The sequence below is a fragment of the Lonchura striata genome, chromosome 9 (assembly GCF_046129695.1).
Source record: "Lonchura striata isolate bLonStr1 chromosome 9, bLonStr1.mat, whole genome shotgun sequence".
In the NCBI taxonomy this organism is placed as follows: Eukaryota; Metazoa; Chordata; class Aves; order Passeriformes; family Estrildidae; genus Lonchura; species Lonchura striata.
In genome coordinates this window covers 2,107,855-2,130,558 of record NC_134611.1, presented here as the reverse complement: position 1 = coordinate 2,130,558, position 22,704 = coordinate 2,107,855, and the positions used below count along the sequence as shown (strand labels likewise).

The following is a 22,704-nucleotide window of genomic DNA, read 5'->3' as shown; positions in this document are numbered from 1 at the left end:
AATCCTACAATTTTGCCATCAGCAATGGAAACACCCTGAACTGTGAAACTTATCCTTGAGCTTATCCTTTGCTGTGCAGAGCCATAGCAGGTAGTAAAGTGCTTTTTACAGTTCTGGTACCCACCAAAGGGGGATGCTTTGGTAGATGGGCTGATGGCTAAATGGGGAAGGGCAGTTTCTGTGGTGTCTTTGCACAGATCAGTTGGTGAGAACTGACCAAAATGTTTCTGTGAGCCTTGAGGTGGTTCTGGCTCTGAGGTCACCACTTCCATGTCTGCTGGAAGATGTCCCTGCCCATGGCAAAGGGCTTGGAACGAGATGGTCTTTGAGGTCCTTTCCAACCCTAACCATTCCATGAGGATCATGTACAGTGGCAGAGGACAGCAAGGAGGAAGCAGAGGTGTGTCCTGACAGAAAGAGTTGCTGTATGGAGGCTTTATAGAAAAAGAACTGTGGATGTGGATGGTGTTTGCTTGGGTAATGCAAAGAAGAAGTCCATGCCTTCTGCCTAGTATGGAAAAGATTCCTGTGTTCAAAACAGAGCTAACTCTGGCTTGCCAGTGAACCACTGCAACAGGATGAAGTACCAGTGTTTAAATAGCTTCACCTCTCAAAAGAAATATTTTGAAGCCCTCTAAACACTTCTTCTGTAGTTGGAGTATACTTTTCTTCCTATTCTGCCTCAAAGTGACCTCAGTGTTTGTTTTAGGCCTTATCTTGGCCCTCATTACTCCCTGCCTGGCAGAATCCAGCAGGGAACTGAGGTCAGGGCTCACCTTTTCCAGCACATTGTCGTGGGTTTGCTGGGTGCAGGGACTCAAAGAACTGCTGGAGTCAGAGCAGTGTTTTTTAAAACCTAATTTGATGCCTCTACTTCTGTGTTACTCATCAAGGACAAAAGGTGGGTCCAGTGTGTGGGTTCAGTTTCTGCAGCTGTTGAAGCTCTCCCCAAGAAAAGTGAGCTGGGTTTAATCCTGCAGCACCACACAGGGTTTGGACAAGCATGGCTTTAATGCTGAAATATGGCATTTCTTAAAGCTCTCAGAGTGTGCATCCTGCTGGTGGCCACCTGTAAGTCTTAATGAATAGCAGAGCTCTTGGAATTCCCAGTCTCAGTTTGGATGAGCGTGGCCAGGGCGCAGTGGCTGGTGGTGCAGCACAGGTGATCTGCTTGTCAGGCTGCATTTGCAGGGATAGCTTTATCACTGGGAAAGTGCTGATAGGATCTGGGCTTTTTGTTTCAGCATAAATTAGCACTTTTCTTGTTGCATTTGCTCGTGCACAACCTGATTTTTGCCAGCAATTTAAAAAGAAAAATCAAATGTATGTGTAGTCTGCAGAGTATGTTTGGTGGAAGGAGAGAAAGAAAGTACTGAAAGAACAGGACTAAAACTCTTATTTCAAGATGATTCTGCCCTGCATTTACCTTGTTCATCAGATGTGTGGGTGACAGTTCAAGTCTGTTATTAGACCCAGCAGAAGACATACCTGAAGGATACCTGTGGAGGGGACAATGGCCATCCTGTCCAAGAATACTTTGATCAAGGCATTGCTCATTTCAAATGTCCAGCTTGCATAATAAAATGTTGCTGCAATCACGTCACAGCAGATTCTGTTTACTTGGCTTTCCATCTTATTTCTTCTTTTGAGCATTTTATACTTTTACACCACAAGTGTTTGATGGGGCTCTGAGCAACCTGGTCTGGTTGAAGGTGTCCCTGTTCATTGCAGGGGGTTGGCCTAGGTGGCCTTTCAAAGTCCTCTTGAACCCAAATCATTCTGTGACTCTGTGATTTTTATTTTTATGCAAAATAGCTTAAAGCAGACTGAAATATCTCAAAAATGTCTGAACATCAGTTGTGCTGGAGGACACAGAACCAGCCAGTTTACATCCAACATAGGGATGGCTTTTCCCCATGAAGGTGTCATGAGAGAGTTGGAGAAGGCAGGGCTGGAGGCACATGGGGTGTTGGCAGGAGGGGAGATGCTGCTGGGAGAGAGACACCAAAGCTTGGATGAGTTCAATCTGTTTTAATTCAATAACCCAGACATGTCCTGTGCTTGTATCAAGGGTATAGGCATGTGAATCTAACTCCAGTGAGTTTTATTGGCTTCTCTAACATCTCCTTGTCAGCTGAGCTGTGGGGTGAGTGCCTTGAGTCATCTCCCATCTCAGAAGTCCAAGCAGGTGATGTGATATTCCATTTAAATCAATCTAGCAGGTTGCTGCTGCCAGAGGAGGAATCTCACTCTTACCACCTCCTCCCTGCATGCAAGGAGTTCTTTCAGAGGGCTAAACCACAGGAAACAACTTTATTGATCAGTTTGGTTTTTAATGCCTTTCAGTTTTAATGCCTGGCTAGTTCTTTAAATACCAGATTAACTTCCTGAACTGGTTCACTGTGATCTTGGATAAGCAGCAGCACCAGAGCAAGGAAAAGGGCATCATGTGTTTGTGTGGGAGAGAGGGCATAAAGGACAGCTATAACTACTGCTAAAATTCCCCATAACTCCTCCTCCATGTGGTTTTCCTAGGAAAAACTTCATACATATATACATAAAAAATACACTGTACCAACGTTTCTTTAACTGACTGTAATCTCAGTTTTGTTTTAGTTCTTTTCTTCTTTTGGTTATGTCAAATGCTCTGACAGTTTTTGGTGTAGTTTTAATGAGAAGGTAATTGTTGCTGCTCAGTAAAATTCTGGAATAAAACTAAGAAAGCTGGAGGCTCAATAAAAGGAGCATAAACAGTCATTTTATTATGAAGCTTTATTTCCTGACAGAAACATTTTTGGCTTGATTAAAATATTCACAATATCAAACTATTTTTTCTTGATAAATAAGAATGCACATTAAAGAAAATTAGAAATTTTCCTTTTCTGTTTCTTTCCATGCCACCTTCCATCTTCATTCAGGAGATGGGGCAGAGAAAGAATATTTGTGGATTTTAGGGTGATGGATCTCTGCTGCATTCAGCACTGTTTGAATTTACTTTCATTTCCTCTTGCTCTACTGCATTTCCAGTCTCCATGGGTTCCAAGGTTTTCTCCTCATGCAAGTCCCCAGTGATCATCACTGCTTTGGGGGCTGGCCCAGAACTCCACAACTTGAGGTGATTTTGCCTTACCTTTCCTGGAGCCTGCATTTATTTTTGTTTAATTGTTGCTTGGCTGAAAGGTTGGGAGACTTGTCCTGATAATCAGGAGAGGGTTTGCTGAATGCACTGAGTTTTGCCAGGCTGAAGGGAGACGTGTGGGGAAGGTGATTGTGTAGAAAAGCTTAATTTTGAACTCTGAGCACCTGATTTGATACCAACAATTCTAGTCTTGGTTTTCCATGCTGCTGTGTGCTTTTCTTTTATATATATCTTTCTTGTTTAAGGAACAAACTGGGCAACTTAGGGAAGTGTCCTTATTTCCATCCATGTGTTCTAGCAGAAGGAAGTTTTTCCAGACAGGTTTTGTAGCTTCATAAAGCACAGCTGTGCTTATTTACTTGAGGTGCATTCAGTAGATCTTTAAAAGCATGAACAAAGTATTGCTAAGTTTTTTATTTGGTGGCCCTCTCGTATAATGAAAAGGGAAAAAATACCAACTTGGATGCAACATTGCCCAGAGTGAAGGCTGATTAAGAGGGAATGTAATTGATTTTTTTTTTCATCACTTTTCTTCCCTGCGGATTTTTCTGGCTCCTAGTTTCTTTCATTATCTCTATTTCTTCAGGGAGGTCCCAGCCCTGATAGGTGTCCTCCTCACATGGGTCACCACTAAATGTTTTTATCTTTTTTTTTGTAAAGGTTGGGATTAAATGTTTGAGATGGTATTTTTGGTTTGGTTTTAGCTGTTTATTAATTCTTATCTATATTACAGTCTCACAAGTCGTGAGTTTTATAGTATTTCATTTTAATAAGCTAAAAATGGAGACGAATTTCTCTTTCTACGAGTTTTTTTAATGATAAACTGTCTAATTAAAAAATTATACTGACATGATTTTTATTTTTAACTTAATAACTAACTACTTGTGGTTTGTAATGTGGACTTTATTATTTAATTATACAATACTACTTGAACTCATGAAGAAGAAAGTGAAGAAGGTAAAGAAGCAAGACTAGTTTTTGCCCTAAAAATTCTATCTTCCTGTGTATATTACTATATTCTAAAACCTTAAACTTTAAGTTTTCCACCATGTGATATTACACACTTCTATTTAAACTACAATACTATTTAAACTACTATAATCTTAGTTTTATCCTTCCATTTTGGAAGCCTTCTCCATGGCCTGAGGTCAAATGCAGTGTTCTCCTGGGGGTCAGTGCCCAGAAAGTGTAAAATTCCCACTAAGCAGGGTTCCAGCAGGAATGGATGGCAGTGCTGAGCTCTTGTCTCATGTGGCATCAGCCAGAGGGGCAGGGGCCAGTTCAGATCTCATCCCTAAGAAGCTGGAATATCTCTGCTTTCCTTCACCAAAATGTGCTGTGGGGTTTTTGTGCAACCGTCATTGCAGCTCTCTTGTCTTGCTGTAATGAAAACCAGAGCTGGAGGCAGCAGGTGAGCAGCTGCAGGAAGGTGCCAGGTGTGTTATGGAAGCTGGGAATGTCCCGGTGTGATCCCAGTAATCTGTAGGATCTCTGTTGGCATCGCTGCCTGCTTGGCACAACCCAGCAGACGTGGCCTGGGCAGGTCCTGGTATGTCCCAGCTGAGTAACTCAAGCCTGGTGTTCTCCACTCTTTGTCCTGGAGTAAAGGTCAGTGTGAAATTTGACTCTCAGTTCCTGTTGACTGTCTCTCCTTCACCCTGGGGTGTGTTGCAGTATTTCAGGTCCAGCTTATTGTGAGGCTTCTGCATAAGCACATGGAAATCTTCACTTTCTTTCTTGAAAAGAGAGAAATTTCAGGGTGGTTGTTAGCCAGGGAAAGTGGGTATTGAGTGCTTTCCCTGTATGATGTCTCCTGCCATCCAGGTCTGTCATCCTTTATTTATCAGTATTTTTATGGTAGGTTTTGAAATACTGCTGGGCATTTGTGCTGCTTTTCTTTAATTTTTTTTTTTTTTTTTCTATCACAAGCTTCTGCCTAGTTGCCCTTCAAATCTGAGCTCTACCCCATAGCCTCAGTTTTACAATTCTTCTGGGAAGAGTGACTCTCTTAATGGCACAGAAGTGAAGCATTAAGGACTCTCCTGGAACAGCTGACAAAGACCAGCACTGCCTCCCTTGCTTGCAGAAGGAGTGATTATGAGTGCTGGATGCTTGTTTAAAGAAGAGCACCTGTAAACTTGCAAAACCTGGCACTTGGAGCTGTCTTCTCACACATGGCTACTTTGTGGCCTGGTTTTTCTGCACCTGAAGTTCATACCAGGATGCTGTCATTGCTTTGAAATCTGTGTTTACAGAGCCACTTCTATAAATAATTTATAGTAGACACTTGGTTGGATGTCTAGCTTGTAGGCATGTTGTGGAGGTTGCTTTTTCTCTCCAACTAAACAAACCAGAATCTGGCTGGTTTCCTTGTAAGATTTCAGTGATAGAATCTAAAAACTAAAGCAGCAGGATTTTTATCAATCTGAAAATTGTAGTTTCTAAAGGTATTTTGGAGTAGGTCTTGTTCACTCTGGGTTAATTGGTAAAAACAGCAAAATGGTGAAACAAAACCTGAGAGAAGTTGTGTTGGTGACTGGCAGCAGTTCTTGTCCCCTCCTTCCCCATGCCACACACAAACACTGCATGTGCAGGCAATGCCAGCCTCATTTGCTACCTGAGTGGTCATTTTTTATTGCTACATTTAAGACAATAATTCAATAACCAGATCTAATTTGGGCTAAAGGATTTGTTAAGTGGAGAGATGACCAGCTCATCTGTGCTGGCTCAGAAAAGCAGGTAAAGCCTGCTTTGAATTTTCTTGACGTTATTTTGAATATCAACTAGCTCATGAAACTTCTTCCCTGATGATTTGACAGTATTTTAATTCCAGGTCCACTTTTGGTGGATGGGATAAATTCCAGAAGAGATGCACACCATTACATGTGCAGTTTGCAGCTCAGATGTAAGGGTGGAATAGTATGCAGATAAATGTTCTTTATTTGCAAGCAGAGTTCGCTTCCTTCTTCTTCCTACAGCAAGAATAAGTCCTAGGAAGACATTTCTATAGCTCTACTTAAGGCATGTAAAAGTCTGTACAAGCAAATTTTTATTTGCCCCAAGATGGGACATAAAAGTTCATGGTGAGTAATTAATTTACTAAAAGTTTCAGTAAATAATCCAATTTGCAGCTGACCCAAGTGAGAAAGGGAGTTGCCTTGTGGAAAAACTTTTCCTTTGGAAAAATACCCCAATAAACACCAGGAGTCTAAGGATAATAATCTCTGTCCTTGCATTAAGGGACTTGACCGTGATTTTTTTACCTGCAGAATTTCCGTGCTGTGTAAAAAGATTGGGGAAATGAGAATGTTGGTGCTGCAGATCTGTCCAAGGGTATGAGAGAATTGTGATGGTTGAGTAGACAAACAAAGCTGATGGGATTTTGGAGATATACATGTTTTCATTATAGTAACCCACTTTTTAGCATTTTGAGTAGCAATAAAAGTGGCTTTTTCTTCTTTTTTTTTTTTTTTTTTTTCCTGGTGTGTCACTGGGCCTAGAAATATAAGCAGTTACTGTCTTTATGGAAACAAGAAAACTATCTTTTAACTCTTGTTAATTTTTCATGACACAGATCTGTTGCTGTACTCCTAGTTGAGTGCTGGGTACAGGGTATGGAAGAATTTTAAAAATTAGTGTATTCAAAGTGGTGCTGATGTTCATCTTGTGACCACCTGTTCAGTATTATTTGATGTATTTAATGCCAATGTTGAGCTTAATTTTTATTTTTATTTCACTGACTAGATTTCAGATCCCTCCTCATAAATCAAATTCTCTCCTTTGTAGCTAAAGTGTTGCAATAATATTACTCAGATGGAGCTGTTTTGTGGCAAACAGAAGGTGATTCAGAGAAGTACACCTGTGCTGATCTCATAACAAAGCTAATTAATCTTTTAAAATTAAATGCTCTTTAAAATTCAACATGATAAAGAGTAGAGGACTTATTAAAAACTATTACTTTTAAAGGGCACTGCTCTAACAAAGAAAACATTTACTGGTGTTTTCTTGCAAGGGAGTGAGTGAGCAGAGCTACCTGGGATGCTGATCATTTCTTTATATACTACAGCTGCAGAAAATGAGAAATTAAATGAAAAGTTGAGAGGAGCACTGAGAAACGAGTGCTTGGTACAATTTAGGGATGTAATCTGGATGTTAATTTTTCAACTTCACGTTCTGTTTTAGGTGTGCCAGCATCTGAGCACCCTGCAATCCTGAAAATGTGGCAGCAGGGAGTACATCTGGATTGCTGCTGCTTTGGGCTTTGCAAGTAAAAGCAAAAGATTTGCAACCTTCCTGTGGGTGTTTTTTTTTAAATTCAGGACAGGGAATCCATAGGAGGATGAGGTCTGGAAGGTGCAGTATTGATCAGACAAGTCTGCTTGGCCGCTCAGTGGAACTGAGGGTAAAATGGAGTATGAATTCTATAGAAAAAGAACAAAAGGAAGGTTAGGCCAGCCCTCCTTGGCAGCTAGAGCTGGATGCCTTTTAGAAACAGCCCCTGTTGTCATGGAGCTCCTGAAGCCAAGGCCGGGCTCTGGCACTGTGATTTTCTCATGGCAAAACAGCCTTGTCCTGTCCTAGCCTTGGGGAGGAAATAAATAAATATATAAATAAATAAAGGCAGTAGCCTTGGCAGCACTTGTCTATTATTGCAGCTCAATGACTGAACTGCACTGGGACCAGAACCAAAGGGAAACCTTTTCTTCACAAAGATTCCCGATTTTTTAATTTATTTTTTTTTTAAGTCTGACATCTACCCTGGTCTGCAAAATATCTTTTATAAGGCAGCATTTGACAATTGGAGAAGGATTTTGAATAGTTTATGTAGAACTTGCTTTTCTCTGAGTCAGCAGTGTTTTGAGGTTGAGATAGAGACCTGAATTCCTAATCTCTCAAGGGTTTTGGAAGGGCTTCTAATAGGAGTTGATTTGTGTTCAAAGCCCATTTTCCTGTTCCAAACTTTAGATTATGGTGAAACTGTTCAACACACTCATTTGTAATTTCTTGAACTGGTCAATAATTTACAAAATAAGCTATTAATTGTGTTATTTGGCATTGATTATGCTAGTTTGCCTCTGTCTTGCTTTACTGAACTTTTTGGTCTCTTAGAAGGTGCTATTTTGTTTGCACAGAAATATTCATGCTTGACTTTATTGACAAAAAGTATATTCATGCTTAAAGACATTTTCTTTTTTTTTTTTATCCTTTGGTAGTTCCAGTGCAAGTAAGTTTAAAAAAATTGCTTGGTCTTACTATTACTTTGTGAGTGTACTGAAACATAAAAACAAGCAATGGCAGAAGAGATTTGGTGTTTCTACAGGAGGAAAGCAGTAAGACTGCATGCTTTTATTTCTTTATGACTTATTTTTAAGTGCAGGAAATGATGGTTCCCCCATGTCAGAAAGCATGTCTAGATAAACTTTTCTGCTAGACATGGATAAACTCTGTGCTGGAGAATTTGCCTTTCAGGTCCATCCTTAAGAGTCAGCTCTGGTTTGGTACCTCCTGATTATTATTATTTGCAAAGTTTCAGGTATCTGGTGAATAAAATCTCTGTATTTTTAGTATTGCATAGTCATTTCTGCTGCTTCACCCCCCCTTCCCTTGTTTGTACTTTGCTGTCAGGTCAAAGATTTGGAAGTTTTGGAGGCAAGTTCAGATCAGCCTTACTGGGAGGGCCCCAGGCTGGGATGTTGCAACTGCTGTGACTCTGCTGTTAGGAGTCAGCAGCCCTGAAGCAGAATTGTTTTCTTATTTTGTGTCCCTGTGGTGCTCAGGCTGCCCAGAAGGAGGGATCCATGTGGGATGGGATTGCTCATCCTTGGTCCAGAGCCCTCGAGCAGGACTGGAGTGACACTCCAGAGTTCTCCTTCAGCAAAGAGGAGCCCAAGAGGAACCCTGTCATCCCCAGGGTTGGTTTGCTCCAGGGAGGGAGTCCTCATCCTCAGGAGTAGCCACAGAGCTGCAAATATAATGATTGGACAAGAAAGGAACCCTGGGAGCCAAAGCTTGGAGTTTGGAACAGGCTTCAGGGCCCTTGAGAATTCTTCTCTACAAGCCCTTGGGCAGTGGAGTTATAAACACCAGGCAGAACTGGTTATTTTCTCTCTGTTTACTCTTCAAAGCATCATCAGACTCCAAAAGAAGACAGACTTCTTCCACAAAGTTGCCCCTGCACTGCAGTTTTGTGTTGTGTTCTTTGCTCTTTCCATACCATCCCTTAAAAATGGTACTGACACGTGTGTAGGTTTGTGGTGCTTAATATCAGAACCAAAGCAGAAAAATTGAAAAGTTGAAATTTTGTGTTTAAATATTCTCTAGAGGTTGGTTAATGCTAAAAGAAAAAGATTTCTTGGTTGCGACAGTCCAATATGTGTATGTGATAGTGAATGAAACTTCTGTGTAGTCATTTGTCTTCTGAATTTAATAACGTTAAATTAAAGTAAAAACACCTGTTTAAATCTGGTAGAATCAGCATTCCTGGAAGGGTTCCAAAAACGTGTGGATGTGTCACTTGGAGACGTGGTTTAGTGGTGGGCTTGACAATGAATTCACTCATCTTAATCCAACCTGAAGCAATTCTGTGGTTCTATGATCTACTTCTCAGTGTTGTTGAGACCATAATAAAATCTTAATTTTCCTGTTTGTGTTAACACTAACCCTTGCAATCTGTGAGAGTGCATGAAGATTCAGGGGTTGTAACTATGGGAGGGTATGAAGAGTCTGCTTTGCTTCAGCATTAGGAACATTTGGTTTTTGACAGTACTGAAATTGGTAATTATAGCCTGTCTTGATTTTTTTTTTTTTTTACTCATTAAACTAATTTCTTAATTACCAGAAAATGCATTCTGTCTTTGAGATTCTGCACTATCTTTTTTATAAAAAGGTGACTATTGCTGCCTTCATTTCAAGTTTTGACTTTAATTATGGAATTGTCTGTAGTTCTTGCAAAAGAATTAAAGCTGTTCCAGAGCAGTGGGGTGAAGGAGAGTTGTGGATCTGATCACAATCACCATAATTTAGGCCTTTTCCTTTCAGCTTTGCTTATGAGAAAAGCTTTTATTTTCCAGGAGTGAAGCTTCCACACAGTTTTCTGTATGGATTTTAGGATGCTGTGGTGCTGTTTGTATTTGCAGGATTACCCTGATGAGGAGGTGGGAATGGTGGCTGAAGGCAGTGAGTCTTCCTGGAAGGTCAGGAGAAGGCTTCAGTTAAAAACTGGGTATTTTCCTTCTGAGCACAAATGTTTGCTAAGCTGGAATGAACGCTTAGGGTCAGATTCAGTCTTTGAAGCAAAAATGGAGTTGTGAGGTCTGAAATAGCACTTGGAGGACAAAAAAGATTATGATAACTTTGGTCAGGATGCTGTTATGAGTGTGTCCCTCTCTGTTTTGGTGCAATTCCTTTTACAAGCCAATATGTGTTCCCTGCAGCCCTTTGGACTTGGTTCTTCTTCCTCTGCATGACAGAGATGATGGATTTACTCTGAAGAACTATTTCCATGGCAGCCACTTGTAAAATTGTCCTTATGTCCTTCTGTTACAACTTCTTTGTTTTTCTGTTTTGTTTTGTAGACACAGATGAGGACACGGTGAAAAGATGTTTTGCCACGTTTGAAGAGAAATTCTTCCAAACCTGTGAGAAAGAACTTGCCAAAATCAACATTTTCTATTCAGGTAAAGTGCTTATTTTGTGTGTATTTGTGGAAAATTCAACAACAGAAAAAGGGCCTGAAGGTCCCAAACTTTCAGGATAACCACAGTGGTGATGCAGGTCTACCATCAGGTAATTAGAGGGAGGGTTTGTTTGGGAAACTGCTTTGGTTTAATCACAGATCTGAAGCTAAACCCTGGCATTAACCTGGCTAACCCTGGCTGGAGGGAGAATGAGTGGCAGGTGATTTAATTTCTTTGAACTTTCAAGGTATCCTGCTGAACTTTATGGAGATGCTCTTCAAACTAAAGGGCACAGTCTTTCAGTTTATCCATGCTGACAATCTCCTGGCCACGTTTTAGGTGTGCTGAGCCTCCTAGCTGGTGTTTCCTGAGCTTCTGCAGCAGCAGCTCTCATGGGCTGGCCTGTGTATGGTAGCTGGATCATCTTGATGGGTCCAACAAATTTTTAAACACTGAGCTCTCACTGAAACCCCTGCAGCTGTCTGGAGTACAAAATCCAGCAGCAATTGCCATGGACTTTGTGTTTTGAGTAAAAACATTGTGATGGTAAGAGTGGGGAGTCATATACCAAGTGCTGTTTTTTGTTGTTTCCTCTGAAAAAGTTGCCTTCCCACCGTGTGTTTTGAAAACAACTTTAGAAAGGGTTAATTTGAAATTCCCCCTGTAAAATTGCTACAAAAGGCTTGGTGTGCTCTGGCTCCTCCTGCCACCACACTTCAGATGATTTTCAGCCTCTTTTGGTGAGGTTTAAAATGGGGTTTCAACCAGAAAATCATTTAAATGTGGAAACAGCAGTGTATTGCCTTCCTCTTAACATGTTGATTTATTAACTTAGTGCTATAAACAGGATTTGCACCACAATATGGTAGCCTTTTCTAGTTCTGATTTTAATCTGATAACAAAGGCACAGCTGAATTGTGCAAAAATATTTTCATAACCATTGGGTGATGAGTTTATTGCTGGCTCTTTTACTGCCAGCCAGGATCTGGGTTGTGAACTTGAAGATAGCTGAAAGCATGATGGATGCAGTGGCTGAGCACTGTAGTTTCCCTCTGCTCAGCTTCCATCTAGGGAAGTAAATCTCCTTGGGGCTGGCTGTGCCTGCTCTCCCAGCTCCCTGGAGCAGTGTGGGTATGAGGACAAGAGGCAGTTTTTTAGGTAAAACTGATATTTTTTTACTGGGTCAGTTGGGTTTTACACTTTATAGTCATTTTCCTGCATGCAGTTCATATGTATTTAACTCAGAGCACTGCTCTGTGCTGTTTCCCTGGGACATCTTGTGCTTCTATCCCAGATCTGAGGTTTTTATGCTCAGAAACTTCCTTTCTGAGCCATATCAGATCCTGTACACTGGGAACTAGACTCTGTGCAGGAAGTTCTGTCAATTTAGATGCACAATACAGATTATAATTTCCTCTAATGAAGACCTGCTGCCACACGTGCACCCACATACACACACCCATTCCAGCATTGTTTAAAATGGCATTAATAACATAGGGTAGGGTTGGTTTTTTTTTCCCCAGCTAGCTGTCATTTCAAAAAGTTCCAGGAGAGAATACATGTAATTTGAAAATCTCCTGTGATAAGATTAAAATAAGTCTTTTATTTGCAGGAGAGCGACGTGACTTTCATAGAATGGAAACCTGCTATTAGGGTTATTAGCATTGAGCTGCAGCAAGAAATGTTCCATCAGTGGTTCCTACCCTTGATCCTGTCAGAAATTTGTCATGTTGGACCCTATTGTAACTCCAGGCATGTGTTGGTTTGGATTATGACCTGGCACATCCTATTTATGATAGGTTTGTTACACAGCTTATTACACCCCTGTCTTTATTACAGTAAATATTGTTAATTTTTCAAGAAAATCAAATTTTCTGTTGATCTGTGCTTCATTTCCTCATCATCTTTCCCTAGGCTGAAGGCTCCTTAGTGAGCATCACTCACAGCACAAACAACCTCATCCTCTTGGGGTGGCCTGGTCCTGAACCCCAATTCCTCCATGGAGCACTCAGAGCTGGAGTGGCTGCTGCAAAAACCTTTCCTTTGCCCTTCCTTGTGTGCTCCCCTCAAACATTCCCTTAATTCTCTAGCTCAGTGGAAAGGAAAACTGCCATTAGCTAAATCAGATTTGATAAACAATTTGCCATTTTTTGACTATGCTCAAGAAGAACCATCCCCAGCTGAAAGACAGAAGAATTGCAGTAAAAATTTTCTGGTGGTTCCAGCAGAGGGATGCCTAGTAAATGCCTACACTCTTTTTGCTAAAAGTTCTTACCATGTTATAGAAATAAAAGTAGAAAACAACCATATAAAACCCTACACAACAGATTATAAAAGTTAAATCTGGCCTGAGCCACATTTCTAGCACTGAAGAGACTGATAAGAGACTAAATAAGTCAAGCTACAAACTACAAAAAAAGACTTTCTTAGTTTATCATCTCTTTTAGAACAACAAAAGGTTTTATTGTTTAATATTATTAATTTTTTTCAGACTAGTAAGTACTTTACCTATAAAATAAACAGGTTTTTTCCACTTTTCTCCAAAGAAGTATTTTTATGAACCAATTAAGAAAAAAGTGATTAAATCTACTTTTAAAAAAAAACAACTTCAAAAGTTCTCTCCCAAATTTACCCTAAAATAAAACACTCTTCAAGTGCTATAAGTTTTATCTGTGGCCAGTTTTGGTTTGTTTTTGGAATTTTCTAGATGACAGGTTTGTTATATTTTAAATTGCCATCATCAGGTCTTGGCTAAACAGTAGCCAGCATAATTTCCATGGTTAATTTAGGAAATCATTATTTGTAGGAAACTCTGGCTTTAAATTGGGAAGCAAAATATTGAACATGTCATATACAAGTAGGAAAGGGAAGGAATGCTAAAACTAAAATGTGTAGCTGGCAGGAGGTTCAGGCTGTTGATCACCTCCTGTCTGATGGAAGAGGCTTTGATCACACCCATGCCCATGTAAATTGAAATTTGGGGGGAAATTTTCCTGGTACTTTGGTGCAAGAGTATTTTTTCCATCATCTTGATGTGTGAACTTTCATTTTAAACTTGGAAAATGAAGTCAAAAGCCAACTTGGAACTGCATAGTTGAGGTGATAACACTTTTAGCAGTATCTAGCAGCATTTTTTAGGCCAAGCTGCTGCTTTGTGGCAAGCATTTTGTTGAAGTCTGCCACTATTGGTTTTGGATTTCTTGCTAGTCTTTGCCATGAAATTATGCTTGAGCTGAGGGCTTGTGGGCATCAGGTCATGCAAAATGCTGCAACACAAGAGTGGTTCCAGTTTCTAAGCTTTTTTTTAGCTCTCTTGAGCGACATATTTTTTAAAGTCACTTTTCAGAATGTTAAATTAGTGATAGACAGTGCTAAATTAGTGATAGTGGTATATGACACTTCAATGATTTTAAAGTACACTGCAAACTGAGAAATTAATTTCTATTCTGCTTTGCTTTTTCCTTGGGCAATTCCCTAGGAGATTTTTGGAACAGCAGCACACTTTGTTTTGTTTTGTTTTGCTTCTGAATTGAGTCTGGATGGTAAAAAAAAAAAATCATACTTTAAGATGAAATGATTTGTGGATGGGATAACTAAAGTCAGTGCAGGAGAGAGAAGGTGGTGACAGGATGGTTGTTTCTCAGGAGGGGCATTTTTTATGGATAGCTGCAGTCATAAATATTTCAAGGCATTGTATTTTTTTTAAATATTGTGTTACTAGGCTGATGGATGTTAGGATTTTTCTGGACATAGGGACAATGGAACAGTGCTTTCAATTGAAAATATTAATTTAAACTCTTCCATATCTACTGATTTGATTTACAGGAAATTTCAGTGTATCACAGATGGTTTAATAAATGTTTTCAATATAAGAGAGTGAACTTGTAAGCTTTATTTATATGAAGGCTTTTGATTTGAACAGATATCTGTTCCTTCTTCCCAAGGGAGTTCCCAAAGTGGGGAGGGATTATTGTTTTGGCAGTTCTGATCTTGTGGTAAATGTTATGTGGTTGTAGGCTGTGGGCAGACAATTCTCACTGTGGGCTGCATTGCCTCTGTTTGCTGGAGTCCTTGCAGCTCTGGAAGTTGTCAGAGAGGAGTTGCCCTTCCCTGCATTTTAAATATTCTTCCTTTGTTAAAGTTTATAAGGAAGAAGTGTAGAATTTCAGGCTCCTCTGTACTTGATTTCCTATATTGATCCCCATTTTCTGTTTGGAAAGGCATTCTCCTTCTGGCAAATTCCTTATGCACTGTAAAATTATTTATAGAGTAGTTTTGCTCTTAAAATTAAGCAGAATTGAGTTAGACAAAGGAAAAGAGTAAATCACAGTAAATATGGACGGGGAGCAATTGAGAATTATCACTGAGTTGTGTAAGATACTAATGAAGATAATTATATTGACATCCAGGAGACTGTGGGGCAGAGCTTTGTGTAGCAGGGGGACCTTGTGGTTTCTTGTGCAGTGCTGGGTGTCCTGCTGGGCGCAGGTGGCTCCAACACCTTGAACCTGGTCAGCATCTTCCTGCCCATGGTCTGTGACCCTGCTTACCAACAGAGATGCCAAAGCTGTGCCTGAAGCTTAACAAGGGAAAAAAAAGCCTGGAAGGAACCAGTTGTACAGAACAAAGAGAACCATAGTGGTCTTAACTATGCTGGTTTTAGCTTTAAAAGGTTGTTATTTAGCCAAAAATACTGTTTTCTGAGAGTACCTAAAGCAGTATGTTTAAAGGATCACCTTCTGCATACTTGAGGTGTGAGGAAGACAGAGAGGCTTGTTCTGAAAACACATCAAAATGGCATTTAAGTGCAGGCTGATGGCTTCTTTAACCAGTAAATAATGAGGCAATGCTTCTAAAGTGAGGAAAAGAGGAATAAATGATTCCAGTGGATCATGTACAGCATCCAGCAGTGTTGTAACTCCTGATCAAAGCAGAGCTGTGTTTGTCTGTCGCTGGGAGCTTGGCAGAGGGGCCGTGCTGCTCTCTGAGCAACAAAATTCAGTGTCACATTTGAAGTGTGGGGTTTGTCTTCTTTGATTTCCCTACTGTCACTTGAAAAGATAGTAAACACATAGTCGGTAATGGGTGCACAGATCTGAAAAATGCTTTGCTTACTCACTGTCATGTTTTATAATATTGTCTAACAGGATTTTTCTCTAATGCTCCTGGTGCACTTGATTTATGTGGGAAAGAAGAGCAGCTTTTCTGTTGCGCTCAGAGTAGATGTGTGGTCAGTGCTTTGGTATTTGCACGAGACACTAAATAAAGCAGAATTAATTTAGGGTCCAGCCAGTGTGGGGATGCCTGCCCCACTGTCCTTGTCCTGGTTTGCAGTCCTCAGGTACAGGCTGGGCCTCTTCCATCCCTAACAGGTATTTGTGTGGTGCTGGACTGAACATCCTCTAGAAAACAAAGCTGGGATGGAAGCTGAGAGGTCTCAGTTCCTGGCTGCTTTAGTCTGTGCTGAAGGGACAGCCCCATGATTTTGACTATATATATTTTTTTTTTTTTTTTCTTAAGAACTAGCGTGTTTTACGTATGTTTAATGAGGAAAGCTTTCTCTTCTCTGTCCCTGTGAGACAACATCTGGAGTTCTGCATCCAGGTCCAGGGCTCACAGCACAAGAAGGACACAGAGCCAAGAAGGACAAACACCCATTAGAGTGGGTCCAGAGGACTGGAGCACCTCTGCTCAGAGACAGGCGGGGAGAGCTGGGGGCATTCAGCTGGAGAAGGCTCCAGGAATCCCCTACAGCCCCTTCCTGTGCCTAAAGGGTCCAAGAGAGTTGGAGAGGGACTTTGGGCAGGGGCTTGGAGTGCCAGGACAAGGGAAAATGGCTTCACAGTGACAGAGGGCAGGTTTAAATTGTCATGAAGAAGAAATTCTTCCCTGTGAGGGTGCTGAGATCCTGGCTCAGGTCTGCCCAGAGAAGCCATGGCTGCCCAATCCCTGGAGGTGTTCAAGGCCAGGTTGGACAAGGAATGAGCTGGGGTTGAAATGAGCTGGTCTTTAACCCCAGGCAGTCTTTGATTGCATCCTGTGAAAAGAGAAACACGCAGAGCGCTTGAGTTTAACACACGATATGGGGAGGCCGTGCAGTGGGGTGCATTTCACCCCCAGGCGCGTTCCTTGGTTTCTGGGGTGTTTTTGGGGCTGGCTGGGCCGTGTGTGACCTTCGCAGGTGACGTTTCCCTCTGCCGCCCACAGAGAAGCTTGCGGAGGCGCAGCGCAGGTTCACCACGCTGCGCACCGAGCTGCAGTCCACCTTGGACGCGCAGAAGGAGGCCAGCGGGGCGCCCGCGCTGCAGCGGCGCCGAAAGCCCGTCTTCCACCTGTCCCACGAGGAGCGCGTCCAGCACAGGAACATCCGGGACCTGAAACTGGCCTTCAGCGAGCTCTACCTCAGCCTCATCCTGCTGCAGAACTATCAGGTACCCTGCCCTGAGCCTCTCTGTGCTCGTGCGTCCTTGGATGCCTCAGGCTCAGCTTTTATGGTTTTCAGATCCTGGGCTGCTTTAGTGTGTGGGTCTGGGCTTCTTATGAGGGGATGGTGGCTCTCTGCACAGAGCAGGGAGACAAAACAATTCCTTCTCCAGCTGGGCACCAAGGACAAATGATCCAAATCTCAGGCCCAAGAGCACAAACAACGTGGGCTGGACAGAGAAAAACAAGAAGGGTGGGATGTCACAATCTAAAACTGTAATTAACTCCAATCTGCAAAGAGAGCAGAACTTATAAAAGTGAGAGACCCCGTGACCAGTCATGCATTTTGTGACCATTTTGGGTTCATTTTGGATGCAGCCCTGGTCAGGCTCTTGTGCTGCCCAAGGTGGATCCATTGAGGCCTCTTAATAAATCCCTACTTTATTTAACTTTGCCTAGCCTCTGTTCTCAGTCAGCCTTCATAAGGCATCACCTTGAGTTGCCTTGTGGGTCTCAGATTCAGTCAAAGAGAGAAACTGAGAGTTTCTAGCCAGGCAGAAGCCTGGGAAAAAGTTAAAAAAAGTATGTAAATAATTCTTTATCTCTCTTGTTGTTCACATTGTTTATAGTTAAGTTCTATCACTGTGTGTCAAGCACTGTGCACCAATGGTTTGGAGTGTTTTCACTTCAGGACCAATGGAGTTGGTCCTCATGAAGCTCTGTACAAAAGAGCGGGGTATTTTGAATAAATCAGAGTTTTACTCTCATGCAGCCTCTGGTCAGAGTCTTCTCATTCCCGTTCTGCCTCAACAGCGACATTGCCTCACTCAGTTTTTCATTTATTTCTTCCTTTTTCAGGGGGGCCCTAAACACTTCTAAAGGAAAGGCAGGTAGCAGTGTACACCTGGTTGCTTTTACATGAGCTAGAATTGCTAAGCTGACCTGCTGAAGGACTTTTCCTTCTTTCTTTTCTGGGCTGGATGACCCCAGCACCTTTTTCCAAGCAGGACCTCTTCCTTCTGTAATGTGTTGTTCTATGCAGGGCAGGTTGGGGAAGAAGCTCTTTTATCTTGTATTTGTCCTGGAACTTGAAGTCCCAATGTACTGTTTCCTCTTGGCGTTACCATAGTAGTGGCTGTGACCTTGCTGTATCAGAATTTCTTGCTAAAACATCAATTAAAAAAAATATATATTTTGATTTCTGCAGGATACAGGCTCATTTGCCTTGAGGTATGAAAACAAATGTATCTTTAGTTGTACTTGGATTTTTGGCTTGGTTGTAGATGCTGATCTTGTTCCAAAAATCTGGAAATAAAAATCTGAAACTGTTAATATATTTTTGGCTGAGCTACCTCTTCTGGAGTTAAATGCTTTGAAATGCTTCTAAGTGTTTTACTGTGAGGGGTTTTAGCTTGTTAAATAAGAGTGTTGGAGCTTAAATTGACTACATCTGTATTTAGATCTTTGACAGATCTTCACTGCAGAATTTTACTAAACAAAATTCTGTCAGAACAAATTGAATACTACTCTGCTGTATGGACAGAACTTAGTCTCCCAAAATTCTGAGTATTTGTACCTCTCCTAGAGTCATGTTATGTTTGAGCATCTGTCTGGAAACTCTGGGTTTCTTAATAAAACACTTTAACTATTAGTGGTAGTTCCTAGTGCAAATTCCTGGGAAAGGTGGAGTATCTGTAGCTTTTTAGGAATGGAGTGAAGCAGCATCACCTGCTGTGATTTCGTCCCTTACATTTATTTTCTCTTTTAACAGAAGGCAGCTATACTTTTAATTACAAAAAAATCAATTCTGAAGCTTGATGAGGAGTTTAAATAGGGGCAGATGTGGGTCATTCCTTCGGGAATTTTTTTCCTCCTATCCCTCAGTGAAGAAAGGGAGGTTGCACCCTGATATTTTTGCTTTTTGCTACAATGAGTCCAGACCCACTGTAAGTGTACAAAATATTGATCTAAACCCCTCTGGTTTTGATACCTTTCACACTTTGCAGAGGCAGCAGAGCTGCTTTCTACAACACAGCTCCAGAGAGAGAACAAGAAGAATTCCTTCAAATTGGTATTGAAGTTGAGGACAAGGAATACAAACACGAAAACAGACGTAAAACTAAATCCCAGAGTACTACTGTTGTTAATCACTCTTGAGCTTAGAATATAACGAGGAATAGTCAAGCTCTTGCAGTTTTGCAGAGAAGAAAAAACAATAACCTGGTGGGAGGATGATGTACCTGAGCCCTTCATGTAGGAGATAAAAAATGAAATCAGCAGCAGCATTATAGATATCAAACTAGCTTTGATGAAATGCTGATGCCTTGAGTTAGGTTCCTGAGGAAGGAAAATCCACCTGAAGCAAATTCCTCAGTCTCTTAGGGATGAACAAATGAATTCATTCCTGAGGTACACAAACCAAACGCCAAATGAAATTACAAGCAGTCTTCAGGGCAGCTCTTGCATGTTTAAATCATTAAACTTCTGATAAAATTACAGTTGCCAGCAATGTATTATTCTGGAGTGTGTACATACATTAACAAAAAAAATCTATTTGAAATGCTGTGTTTTAGGACAAACAAATGCTGAGAAATTAAGCATGTAAGATTTAGTTACTTATTCTGTATATAATATAGCACATTTATTGGGTGAATAATAGAGGCTGAACCAGTTTTATTAAATTAACTTGCTGGTGCATTTCCTAATGTATATGAGCAAAGATTTTTGAGTCCTCTATTTGATTCTACTTGATGTTGCATTATATTATTGCCTAAGTTGCACTGTTCGTTGTTTGTGGAGGATATTTGATTGTTTTTGGTTGTTTTAGGTTTTTATTGGGGGGAGGAGATTTTTTTTTTTTCTTTTTTGTTGGGTTTCTTTGGTTTTGTTTTCACAAAATGCAGCAGAAATGGAAGTCAGGCTTGGAGATGGCCTCTTGCCAAATAAAAGCAGCAAGAATAGAAAAATATCAGAGCACATAAATGATGTTTGTTCTGTTCCACAGTCCCATCACTGTGTGTTTCTTGTCAGAAACATCACTGTGACCAACAGTGCTTTTATCATGCACCTTGAGGTTGCAGAATTTTTACAGCCAGAGGATGAAATGCCACTGCAGAAGTTTTAGGGTGTCTGGTATAAACATATCCCAGCCAGCCAGGACACCCAGATTTAAGCTGGGCTTGTACCCATGGCAGATGAAGGGATGTTATTTCAGGCCACTGAGAGGTCCCTGACCAAAACTGTCCTTTTCTTGCAGCTTTTCATGTGAAATTTCTGTTCTCCTTGGGGTGGAGTGCTGGTTTTTCCAATAGAAAGTAATTAAAGTCTCTTGTCTGCAATAAGGCAGGTCATTAATGCTTTGGCTTCCTGCTCCTGTCTCCCCAGTCTCATTTCCCACCTAGATAAGAGGGTCTGGCATTAAATCCCTTTAAGCATAATTACATTGAAAATGTACTGAGTAGTTGGTGCCTCTCCCCAGGGTATTAGATTTTGATGTTTTCTCTGGTTTTCTTTCTAAACTGCTCTCTAAGCTTTTTCAGAAGTGAGTCTTGTCACAGTCTCTGTGTTTCTGCTGTTGTTTGAATGAAAATATTGAGTGTTTTAGGCAGCACTTTGTGCACAATGAAATCCAGGATTGCAAATACATTGTGCCACAGCAATTGCTACTGTATTATGAGCTCTGCCTGTCTTAGGTACTGTGCACGGGTGTTGAATTAGGGATCATCTATAACTTGGAAATCAACAGTTGCTTCTTGTTTTAAGCATTGTGTGTTTATCTCTACAGACTGGAGGGTTACATCTCCCACATCTGCAAGCCTAAGCTGGCTTTGCTGTCATTGTGCAGCGTACTCTGTGAAAAAGCATGCTGCTGTGGGGATGCACTTGTCTGGATTTAATCTGCAGCACTGACAACTTACATACCAAGATTTCCCTTCTATAAAGAATTTAGCTGGACAACTTGATTTGAAACCAGTGTCAAGTTTAAAGAAGTCATTAGCTTGGATTTTTCAGGAGGGGAAACCCCTTAAGGGTTATTTATCTTCAAGGTAGCATAAGGTCACTTCTTGCATAAAGGAAGAAGGTGGAAGTTATCTGGCTTTTCAGGAAATAAAAAGCTTTAGGTAGCTTCTTTTTTTATGCCACATTTTTAAATTTATTTGCTAGGATTATATCTTCTTTATAATAAAGTAAGAACTTGGAAGCTTCCTGACAAGGAATGCAATAATTTTGATTCTTATTAACGACTCCTTTCTTGCTAGGACTGGGGAGAGACCCATTTCTTTTTCTTGGGAGATGGCTGGGGTTTAAGAGATGGCTGGGGTTTAAAAGCCAGCATGTTCTTTCCCTTCCTGCAGAACCTGAACTTCACCGGCTTCCGCAAGATCCTGAAGAAGCATGACAAGAACCTGGAGACAGCGCGGGGGGCGGAGTGGAGGGTGGCCGAGGTGGAGGTGGCCCCCTTCTACACCTGCAAGAAGATCAACCAGCTTATCTCCGAAACAGAGGTGAAGAGGCTGGCCTGGGCACTGCCAAAAATCCACAGAAATGGGGTTTTGGTCACTGCTGTTTTCTGGAAGTGTTCAAGCATGGGTTGGATGCAGCTCTGAGCAAACTTGTTCTAGTGGAAAGTTCCCCTGCCCGTGGCAGCGGGCTGGACCAGGATCTTTAGGTCCCTTCCAACCAAAACTGTTCTATGACACTGTAATTGCCACAGTGTTTTGTCCTCTCTATAGCTTGTATTTACCACCAAGATGGCTAATAATTGATTTTGAAATGCCACTGACTTCTGGCACTGCTTACATGAGTATGGGTATGTTCTCTTTGGCTGGGAACTTTCCCTTGACAAAGCCTAGTGCAGCCTTAACTTCTGCTGTGAAGGAGCTTGGTGCAGCATGCTGAGCTATTCTTTTGTGTTAAAAGCATACTGGGCCAGGGCTCACCTCTGACATGGAAACCAACCTTTAGTTTTGGTTTGACCACGTGCTCATCATCCAGATGACCTTCAGTGGTGTGTATCTTTGTCTCCTTAGGAAGTGGTGACCAACGAGTTGGAAGATGGAGACAGACAGAAGGCAATGAAACGTCTGCGTGTTCCACCCTTAGGAGCAGCTCAGGTGAGAGATGGGAGTTGTGGAGCAAAGCTGCTCCTCCAACTTGTCAAAGTGCCAAATCAGATTCAACATCTGAAAGAAACAGGGGAAATAATTGATGTAAGCGTGCATGGGGCAGGGCCAGATAATCTGCTTTAGTTCCGGAAGGTTTGGAAATAGGTTACTGCTCCTGATGCGTGCAGACAAGGTAATGAAGGGAGGAGATAAATGGTAAAAGGAAGTTTATGCTAATAAAAGCATGTGCTTAGTGTTTGTGTGGTCTGGAATATTTTTCAGGGCCACTGAGACTCTCAAGCTGTTTCAACATGGCAAGAATATTACACAGCATTTTCAGTTTAAAAAATCCTCACTTCCA

General features: G+C 41.3%; 1 protein-coding gene across 1 annotated transcript in view; it reads left to right on the top strand.

The window, feature by feature from the left end:
• The window catches only part of XPR1 (xenotropic and polytropic retrovirus receptor 1), a 114,135-nt gene that overhangs the window by 58,854 nt on the left and 32,577 nt on the right, over positions 1-22,704 (top strand). Inside the window, exons 3-6 of the mRNA XM_021545923.3 lie at positions 10,714-10,815; positions 17,023-17,246; positions 21,594-21,743; positions 22,269-22,352. Of these exons, the coding sequence (XP_021401598.1) occupies positions 10,714-10,815; positions 17,023-17,246; positions 21,594-21,743; positions 22,269-22,352 (560 nt within the window). The remainder of the gene's footprint in view (positions 1-10,713; positions 10,816-17,022; positions 17,247-21,593; positions 21,744-22,268; positions 22,353-22,704) is intronic.